Source organism: Fusarium subglutinans (assembly GCF_013396075.1).
Source record: "Fusarium subglutinans strain NRRL 66333 chromosome Unknown NRRL66333_c0000092, whole genome shotgun sequence".
Classification (NCBI taxonomy): Eukaryota; Fungi; Ascomycota; class Sordariomycetes; order Hypocreales; family Nectriaceae; genus Fusarium; species Fusarium subglutinans.
This window is the reverse complement of record NW_023502155.1, coordinates 76,921-87,630: the sequence shown is the minus strand read 5'-3', so window position 1 is coordinate 87,630 and position 10,710 is coordinate 76,921. Positions and strand designations below refer to the sequence as shown.

Sequence of the window (10,710 nt, the reverse complement as noted above, 5' to 3'; positions counted from 1 at the left end):
GGTTGTCACAAAGCGATCACCAACATTAGCCGAACAAAGCCTCGTGGCATCAGACGAGCTCGTACGGATTATCTTGTCTCATTTACTCGACATTACCGGAAATTCTTGGATCGAGCATTGTAGTTCTTGCTTATTTGCACATGATACCACTGGGAAACAGGAGTTCAACTTTGGAAGGAATTTGCCTGGTCAATTAAACACAAATCTGCATTTGATGGCGTTATGTTATGGAATCCCTACTCTTGATGATCTTGGAAGCATTGTTTTAGTCAGATAAAAGAAGAAGAAGAAACCATATTCCAGTGGTAAGACGGTTCGATTAATTCAACCACAAACCCTCTAGTGCATGTGAAGTTCGTGCCGCCAGAATGGTCTCGAAAACAATGCTTACTCACAAACGGCATACACATACAATCATGACTCAGTGAGCAACCTTTATTTAGTAGTAGGGACCTGGCAATACGTAAGAACAACCTAAAGAATAACCACATCACTTTCAGGAACTGTCACCTCAATTTCGCATGTCGAGCTTCCTGCCTTTTCGGGCAAGGTGGGAACCACCTCAGTTCGCGTTGACCTATTTTAGTGCAAGGTAAGTTGCCTTAGGTAGTTAATAAGCTTCTTTTTCTCCGGTCCGGACCGCGTCAGCAAAAAAGTCGAAATCTGCCTTGCGAGGATCCTCAAACGCAAAGGAAGAGTCGGCTGTCACCGAGCAAGGCAGGGGTCTGCGTGATAAGCTGAAACTGATGTCACGACTGTATCAATGCTTACCGACTTGCTCCCGTCAGCACGCAAACCATCCTCTACCTCTGACGCGAGGAGAAAGAGAGCACAGCCTTGGATTGTGGGGTCGGATCGTGGGCCGCGTGTAAGGCTGGGGGCGGTGTAAGTGGGATATACGCATTCTGTCATGGCACGAATGTGTCTTGGACAGTATTTGCACGAATGAGGTGGTAAATCATCAAGTGAAGCATGTATTCATATAAACAACGCGACTTCATTGTGTTGGTCTCTTCTCTACCCGGTTACGTTTGCCAACGTGTAGATTTAGAGGTCCGAGTAATATTCTGTGTGGCCGAGTTTCCCTCAGGTACATGGAGGCACGCTAGAAGCATCACTTCTTCGAGAGGCAGTGCAGAACTTGCATGGTGGATGACGATCCAGGGACAGGTCAGAGGATGGGCTATTAAAAGCTCGTGCGATCGAGCTATGTGCTCTTTGCGGCTAGCAGAATATTGTCAAAGGGCCATCAAATTATGTATGAGCATTCCCCTGGAATGCTTAAACCGACAAGTCTACGAGGAAGACGCCGTTTACACTCATAAACCTATGCCTGCAGCGCAACGAATGATATAAAACAGAATAGGGCTGAAATGTGACTGTCACTAATATCCGGTACGCCCTTGTTATCGAATCAGCAAATTGCGAGCAAGTATTGAAAGAGAAATCTCCGCAATCACCTCGTCGTTCATGTCACTTTCTCTCATAGGCAGACTTCTGTTGCTTTAGTAGGTAAGGTACCTACTATAGAAGCACAAGTACCACTAACCTAGGCAGTAGGCAGTTTGAATATTGAGGAATGAGCGAAAGATGTGCAAGGCTCACTAATAAATCCGGCGGTCTTCTCTAGCGAAAACTCTACTGATATCCATGATGGGAAACACAAAGAGCCTTGGAGTGGTCTAGGTTAGTAGGAAGGACAGCAGCTTGTTGGCATGAAAACACGGAAATGACATGCCAATTTACTCCGTACTGAACGAGATTTGCGACCAAAAACCAGAGTAGTCCTAGAATCCCAGATAACACTTCAATTTTGCACACGTAAAAGTGCCACTGCTTGACGTGGTAAGTTGGATATCAAGATGCGAACCTAGTGCTGATGCTTATTTACCGAGAACCGCCAATCCAGATGAACGGGACACCTCGATACTTATTAATTAATTCAATGAAGGCCCAATGAACTCGCGATGATTAAGATTTTTTTTTTTTTTAAAGAAAAGAAAAAAGAAAAAGAAAACACATATATCTACCTAAATAAATACGTTACAGTGCACAGGATAGCCCAAGTTGTTAAAAGAAACTGATAAGGTCGTTTTGATGTTATCTCATACTTAATTAACCCGCATTGAGTTCATTTCCTGCCTTCTCCCCTTTGCATCTCTTGAAACTCTTCTCATCCCAATAAATAATTAACACAACACTGTTAATACCGACTGCCCCATGTTGATTTAGCGATATCACGATTGTCATCAACCTGGAGAGCGAGTCTGCCTCGCTTGGAACAGGTCAAACGATCCCAAATACTGTTAAAATTAGCAAACCTCGGTACTCTGTACTTGTCAACATAAAACCACCTACCTCCCTTGCCTAAGGTATCATCCATACCCAAGGTACAGTAGTACTTACCTTACGCAAACAGCTGTACCTGACCTCATGCCCAGGGAGGGCACGCTAGCTCTAGTTCCCATTCGTTCGACGTGTCTCTGCACAGCCCTCCGCACCATTCTGGGCCCAACATAAACGTATCCCACGGGGAGGGAGAATCTTGTGCGTTTACCTAGAGGCCTGTGCTGTACATCAGATCTGACGCACCAAATCCCGTTCCGTGTGGTCGGCCTTTTAATTGGTATTCTGGATGAAAAGGGACCACCCAGATACAAAGAGTACTTACTTACTCCCTTACAACTAAAACTACGGACCAGCGCTAGCCGCCCGGCTTTCGCCCTCTCTCTCTCTTCTCGTCCCAATAGAAGCTACCCAGAGCGGAATCTTCCAAAGTAATATAAATTGTCAGAGTCCTGGCCCCTAGACCAGGTATAGCTCCTATGTACCAACCTTATTAATTTTAACGCCGTCATTGCTTGCTTTTATTCCTGCCGTTGTGCTGTGGTACGGATTACAGGACAATACCCGCCCGCCGCACCACAACCCACCCACCGCAACCCAAGCAACTCACCTCCACCATCATCTTCGTCTGCGCATCCAACCGACTACAGCAGCGTTCCCCATCCTCAATATCACACACAAAACAATACCGATTTTCTACACGTCGCATTCATCTACTTCAAACTACACCGTTCCCGCTCAAACTGCGCGTTTCGCAACCCCTTCCACGCGTCGGCCGCCGTGATAGGATAGTCCCCCGCCCATTGCATCACCTTGAAAGCGCACAGCCCCCGGCATCGCCACGGTGCCTGAAGGCTGACTCCAGAGTCTGCCTTGTCTACACTATTCTACAGTACTTCTTCTGCTTCTAAACTCGGAAACATCATGGATCAGCAAGCTCAACGAGGCCGGTCGCCTTCGACTGGCCATCAACAGCCTCATATAAACCATTCTCATTCCCCGTCGCCGGCGCCCTATCAGCATAACGATCCATCCGTTGGTCTTGGTCTCTCTCTCGACCAGTCCGCTCAGCAATCTTACGAGGCCTTCAACAGTTCAGGTTTTCTTAGCCCTCAGCAATCGCCTTCTTTCCTTCCTCCTGCGCATCAACAGAGCAACTCCTTCGCTCAAGCCAACTTGTCCGACCCCGCTATTCTCGACCCCAATAACACCACCTCATTCGGACAGCAGCCTGCCAGCTCCGACACTTCGCTACCCTTCAATAACCAGGCTCAGGCAGCTTACCTGTCGCCGAACCTTAACGATAACGACTTCTCTCTCTTTCCGAATACTAGTGGCCAGGGCGACCAGTTCAACGCCCCCTTGTTTGACCAGCCTACGCTCAATCCTAACGACATGAATACCATGGCGTCGCAAGGGCATCACTCGCCGACCCCTCCTCACCTATTCCAGCACGATGCTCAACAACCTGGTTCTGCTCACCAGTCGCCCGCCTTCAACCAGCACCAGTTCTCTTCACCACCTAACCATTCGCGACATACTTCACTCGGCCCAGCAGATGCTTTGCTCCCAAACCAGATAGCTGATTGGAATCAGCCTCAATTCCAGCGCCACCGTCGCACGCCTTCTGAGTACTCAGACGTTTCGTCCGTGGCTCCGTCACCGAACCTTGTTAGTGCTGAGTCCTTTGAGACTGATATCGGTGGGCACTCGCCCGCGCATCATCCTTCTGATGGCAGTCTATATCAAGAGGTTTTGAGTATGGGTAACTTTAGTCTCTCCGACCCTCAAGTCGGTGGTAGTCCTGGACACCAGGGTCGTAGTCCTTCCCATAGTCCCGCAATCAGCCCTCGCATTGTTCCTCAGCAGATGCCGGACCTGAACCAGCTGAATCAAAACAGTTTTGGTTTGGCAGGTCCTCACAACCCATATGGCGTTCCCTCTACCTATCCTGACGTTTCAGCGCCCGTCGAGGCCTTCCCTTCCCTCCAGCCTTCGGGCGCTGATTTGTCGTCGATGGCCCCTCCAGCGATCAATATTGACTTTGCGCCTACAAATGCTAAACAAGGTGCTTTTGATACTCCCAAATCTCGTATGGATCAGGACTCTCTGACCCCGCCAGACAGAGGTATGTTTGAAGCCGAAGCCATTGCTTTTGAAACTAGCTCACACATCTTAGGTCGCCCCCGATCCCGTCCACGTGCAGTGACAGACCCTTTCCATCCTGGTGGCGGTCTGCTAGGTCGCCAAGGAAATGCCAACATCATCTCGCCTTCCCTAGGCGCCGACTTAGCAGCAAGAACAGACTCCAGATCTCTGTCTCCTCTGGACAGACAAGGAGGGACTTCACCTTCCAGGAGAAGACAGTCCACATCGGCTGTCCCCAACAACGTTATCGCTCTCAGACTGGCCGATCCTGAGTACCAGAACAACCAGGACAGCGGGGCTGCCAAGCGGGTTCAGAAACACCCTGCCACTTTCCAGTGCACATTGTGTCCCAAACGATTTACGCGTGCGTACAACTTGCGTTCACATCTGAGAACGCACACAGACGAGCGTCCTTTTGTGTGTACAGTATGCGGAAAGGCATTTGCTAGACAACATGATCGCAAGCGACACGAGAGTCTTCACTCCGGAGAAAAGAAGTTTGTATGTAAAGGCGATCTCAAGGTTGGAGGTCAATGGGGATGTGGTAGAAGATTTGCCCGTGCCGATGCTCTAGGCCGGCATTTTAGGTCTGAAGCTGGCCGCATCTGCATCAAGCCTCTATTAGACGAAGAAATGATGGAACGACAGCGACTCTGGCAACAGCAACGGATGCAGCAGAACATGGCGCAGAGCATGGCTGTTGCATCCACTATGCCAATGGATGGCCCTATGTATCCTATGGATCCGACTGGCAACCCAATGCTTCCAGCGGCTCTCTTGGCCCAATATCCTGCATTAGCTCAGTTGAACTGGTCTACACCTGACGTGAATGCTGGCATGGACGATGAGGTTAGTGGCCGCTCATCGTTTGATGCCAGCGACTACGACGAAAACGAAGACGGTGGGTATGTGAGTGGCCCTGGCACGGGGTTTGGTGAGGGTGGGATGGGTCAAGGCTTTGGTGAAATGGGATACGCGAGCGACTTCGGGGGCCGGTAAAATGGGATCACTCGCCATAAGAGCATGCAAACATTGTTGACGCGACCAATGCATTTTCCCCAGTTAACGGCGTTCTTCATCTTGCGCCTTACTTCTTTCTCTATCCCTCGGGGAATTTCTGTTTTCTACTTTACAGCCGTCTTTTGGACATGCTAGATGCGACGTGGTTACTGCATCACAACGGTTATACATACAATTGGATCCGGCGTGATTTTATCATTTCTTTCCTATGTTTTTGGGGAGCGCTTGGGTATAGACGGTGCGCGCATAGATACCAAATCTAGTCTGTTCTGTTCATTCAATATGACGTGTTTTATCTCTTATTTCTCATCCAGTTTGATTAGATTTCATAGGCAGATAAAGCTTGCTTTTGGATCTCGGTCTGGATATGGCTTATACATCCTGGCAATTACATATGACCATACAATATCAACAAGTATAGTAAAGATTCTGATTGCTTGAAAACATAAATGGTACTTGACCATCTAAGCAGGCAGTATGGATAATATCGACGTCTAGGTACACCACACATTGACTGACCCCCTTTGTTACTTTTGGCCAGCCCTGACTTATGGAAGCCCTCCCTTCCTTGGATATCTGGCAGTAGTTATAGTAAGAGATTATAAAATACCAAGTCAAACCCACAAATGACAATACCAACGCCTTGCAAAAACACCGCAATGACTTTCCTTCTCCCACTTTTGGAACACATCCATGCGTTGGATGACCACTTTGTTTCTTGAATTAGAGTCATAGCCGGATTGCATATACACATATGATCAATACATCGGCGAGGTTCCAAAGTAATCCTTAAATGTCTTCGCCATGAAATTCTCACAAATTTCACGATGTACAGCCACACAGGACTCGGTAATGAATGGCATCAGGAGAGAATTGCACTCGAGGAGAACCTGCTCGTGTAGCTCGAATTCGTCCCCTTCAGCAGTCGCCGTGCTACCTGAGGCGGTGCTATCAGATCCCGCGGGTGATATCGGACCCGAGGGCGATCGCCCGTGCTGTTGTTGGCGCACCGTCCACTGGGCTCGAACGACGACGCCCACAGGTGCTTTCGCACGAGAGCGAAGGCCATCAGGTATTACCTGAAATATGGCCTTGTAAGAAATGGTTTTGCCAAGGCCAGGAGCGAGATTGACGAGCTCTTGCATCTGAAAAGCGCGAAAGGAGTCATCGAATGCTCCAAAGAAAGGGTCGTCAGCTGTGTCTGCCGGATCAGCTTCGACTTCTTCCAAGCTCGTCACTGTCCGGTGGTGGGCGACAAATGGGTCCACGGCTTGCAGAGCTGCTACCACGGCGCTGGGAGGAAGAGTGCCCGGTATGGGTACAGAGATCGAGAGAAGTTGTGTCGAGCGCATTTTATGTAAATTTGGAGGGCTTCTGGCGATATAGATGGGTGTGAAGAAGATGAATAAGAGGGTGCACAGAGAGAGAGAGAGAGAGAGAGAGAGAGAGAGAGAGTAGTTGATCGTGGTTGTCTTGTTAGACGACACTTGGCCAACACTGGCGACTAGAGTCTGCGCAAGTTGGTAATCTTGAAGGCAATGATATCGAGATGTTTATCCTTGTAAGACTGACCAAGGCGTACATGGTGATTGTCAATGGTGGCTGACGATTATTATCTCATTCGAGATAGCTGAAGAGTAAATCAAGGCGGACTGATAGCGACAGCAGCGAAAGAAGACACAGCCATAGAAAGAAAAGGGCGTTCTTCGCAAAGGCCAAATCAACTTATCCACTGCAACATGCAAGACCAGGGCGTGTTAGTCGACGACAAGATTGTGATACCCAAAGGACAAAAAGATGCTCGACAAGAACAGCGGAGAATAAGTCAAAGCCTGCGCCTCACAGAGACTGCTTCATGTCCTCTCTTGGCTCTTTGTTCACATGAAAGGGAGATTCAATCCGAAGACAAGCGGAGCAGAGCGGATATGAGAGGTATGGAAGGATGGCATGCACTGCGCTTCCATGCAGAGCGGGAGTTGAGAAGCGAATAGGCGCCCGCGCGTATCGGAACAGGAGCAGTCAGTTTTGAAGTCTGACAGCCCTTGCACCTCGCTGTCTTCTACTTTTCTCCTAGGTTTTGGTGGAAGCGACACCAGGGGGACAAGAGAAGAGAAAAATGTGATATTGCGTTGTGTTGCGTTGAGTGAGTTGGGCAAAGTTACGTTCGAGGTGAGGTGAGGTGAATTGAGTTGAGGCTAAACCAAATGATGGCTGAAGAGTTAAAAATATACCGTACCTGCACAGTGAGTAATACCTACCTCTACCTAACCCAAGGTATGTATAGTACCTAGGTAGTGCTTGAGGCGGGGGCAGATGGTGGCTAAGGGGCCCTTGTTACAGTGAATGTAAGGAGTCTAGGAAGAGTGAACACGGAGCAAAGAGGGGAGAGACAGGTAGATGGAAAGAGTGAAACGAAGGATCAGGTCGAGTGAAGATTGTTAGTAATGACTTGCAGTGCGAATGTAAAAGGGAGTAACTAAGGTACTAAGGTAGCTCCGATCACCTTAGGTTAATTAATTACTTTGTAACTGCATACTTTTAAATCCCGAGTGTCCCGTTGATGATAGGCGACTGAACTGCCGCTTTGACATGTGTGAAGTGCTGTGTGATATCTCCAGACCCAACTAATGTACGAAGAAATGTCTGATTAACCATACATAGTAGTTTAGTACTACCTACCTCACCTTAGTAGGTAGCAGCTAATTAACTTAAGGTTGGTAAACCCACATCCACCTCGGCACCGCAAGTGACAGACACTCTTCTCCCTGGGTATTTGGAATTTTCACCTTTGCTCCTCGAGGTCAACTCCAGATTATCCTCATGTTGAGGCGATTGTTCGGCTGCTTTTCTTCCGCGATCCACCAGCCACCTGCCAGAACGAGAGAGGCTCCCCCGAAGAGGAGCACCCTAGACGAACTGATGGGCATGGCGATATCCTTAAACTGGACGGGCGAGGCCCAAGATTAGATGCTGCGTTGCGTTGCAGCCAATTCCCGAAGCACGGACGACGGCTGACTTGCCGAAGACGAACGAACCATAATGGATCTCGCCCTGTCAATCTTTGGTCTAGAAAATCATGTGCCACAATCCAGACCGAAACCATCAACGGCCGGCATCAATTCATCATTCCGAGCCCGACACCAAGTCCTACTCACGGCCCGATCCGGCAGTTGGCCGACCGTACAGCATATACATATTGCACTGTGGAATTTGTCTGTCACCTTGAGACTGCGTTATTTGCAGGTGTCAACCTTGATATGCTCATGTTTTAGCTTAGTGCCTTGAGTTTCCACCAGAAGCCCAAAGGTAGTCTAGGTGAATTGTATGAGGGCTTCCTGCACCTGTGTCGGCGCGGGAGATAGAACGATGGAATTGCGGCCCGTCTTGCAGCTCAGGTCTAAGAATAAACTCGCATTGTCACCGGCACTGGGCATTGCTAGGCAGTCTAGGCAGTCTAGGTAGGCTGTGAGAACTGTACAGTAAGCCGCCAAGTTCAAGACAATTCCCTGGGTTGGGTTAGGTTAAGCCGAGACCCTGTGTTACCTTTCTTGGCTTGGGCAACTTGCCTGCAGCTATCGTAGTCAGGAACCGAGTGTTTTATGAATATCATCACACTCACATGGTAGCATCAATTAGTGAATGCACAGCATCGCATCGTCTCTAGCTGCAACCGATTGATGCTGGGATGGTCCCGTTTGAGGTAGCAACTCATGGCTCACTCGCTAACGCCAGCACTTAATTATCGCCAATCCCAGCCCAGTAGAGATTTCGTCTGGACAACTCGAGCAATATCAGAACGATGGAGCTAGTGTCCATCTTGCCTGCACCGAGATTCTCAGTTCCTAACTTCCTCAGTCGTACATATTTGCCGACTCATTCTTGTTTCTCCCTTGACAATCGCAGCAACTATCAGGTCTGACCGCTTAAAAGGCGTCAGGCAGGAGGGCAAACACTTCTTCTTGTTTCGCTGGTTTCTGTGCGGAGACATCCATCCTTGGAAATGTACTGATACGTCAACAGATGTTGCATGAAAACAGCCCCATCAACTCAGTTCGACTGCCCAGGTCCACTGTCCATATTCATCGTCCACATCTAAGACGGCCACGTCGTTATTATCGTCGTCGATCCCAGCTCATATGGACCAGGCGGCATTAGAAATGCGGGCTTTTTTAACAAAATTTGGACAACACGGCGTAGGTACATGAGTTGGAGGCGGTGAAGGTTTGGCGATACCTATTCGAGCCAAGCTTTAGTCTAGGATGAATGCACAAGGCTAACGTCTTGCAGGAAGCGCAGGGACTCTGCAGCATCCTGTGGCGTTTGTGGATTTTGTCGAGTCGTCCCAAGACCCCAACCCGCAGATAGTTCCATGTATGTAGTACTGGAGTCTGTATCTGTGCTGCATGTATCATATCAAAGCAGGACCCCAGTCGCTGGATGCGTTCGTGTGTGACTGTTTAGTGACGGGTGACTGGGAAAAGCTGTAGAAAATACCTCAAGGCAAGCCGTCGAAGCGACTACTGGACCTTGTAGCTAATACGGGCATTGCCTTTTATAATCAAGTTGCCAGCGTCTTCTCAACCTAGCCCCCTCGGGCCTTTCCATACCCGCTCCCCCAATTCATTCGAATTAGTGCAAAGCGAGGACAGCCTGGTGATCTTCAGAAGTTCAGAAGTGTTGGCTGATTAGCGGTCGTCGAGTGAACCAAAAGTAATAGTGAGTCCCACAAAACTTGCCCAATGTTAAGCACAATGAACCTGGAAGACGCGGGGAACGGGAAGGGAACGGGACGTCAACCACAGTCTCAAGGAGCTGAGAGCCTCTGGAGGGAAAGGCGTGTGTGTATGCACTATGAACTTCACGGGATTGGCCTCATTCTGCATTCCCAAGAGAATTGTCAAAGGAACTCAGGTTTGTGCTGGTGAGACATATCGCGTGCCCCTCGAAGTAACGAGAAATGTCACACATGTCTCAACATGTATCTCCATATTGGCCCCCAGTGGAACAACCGAGCCCGCGTGATGTCACAAAGATCGAACGACAAAACCATCGCCGTCCCATGAGCTGCGCTGTACGGTGTACCACCATCTGGTAAATAGTCCAGGTGGATTGAATGTCTTTGGAGTAGCACATTGCAGCACATGAGCAATCCTCTTCTTCTATGGGATCAATCAGTCTTGCTTGGAAAGCCAATTA

General features: G+C 48.9%; 2 protein-coding genes across 2 annotated transcripts; one reads left to right on the top strand and one right to left on the bottom strand.

Annotated features, from left to right (window-relative positions):
* Positions 1-3,270: 3,270 nt before the first annotated feature.
* On the top strand, positions 3,271-5,493 carry FSUBG_7303 (calcineurin responsive zinc-finger; the record flags this gene model as incomplete). Its single annotated transcript, XM_036685595.1, has 1 exon — positions 3,271-5,493. One exon carries the CDS (start codon positions 3,271-3,273, stop codon positions 5,491-5,493), a length of 2,223 nt encoding a protein of 740 aa, XP_036537171.1.
* Positions 5,494-6,272: 779 nt separating this feature from the next.
* Positions 6,273-6,866, bottom strand: FSUBG_7302 (uncharacterized protein; the record flags this gene model as incomplete). Its single annotated transcript, XM_036685594.1, has 1 exon — positions 6,273-6,866. One exon carries the CDS (start codon positions 6,864-6,866, stop codon positions 6,273-6,275), a length of 594 nt encoding a protein of 197 aa, XP_036537170.1.
* Positions 6,867-10,710: the final 3,844 nt, after the last annotated feature.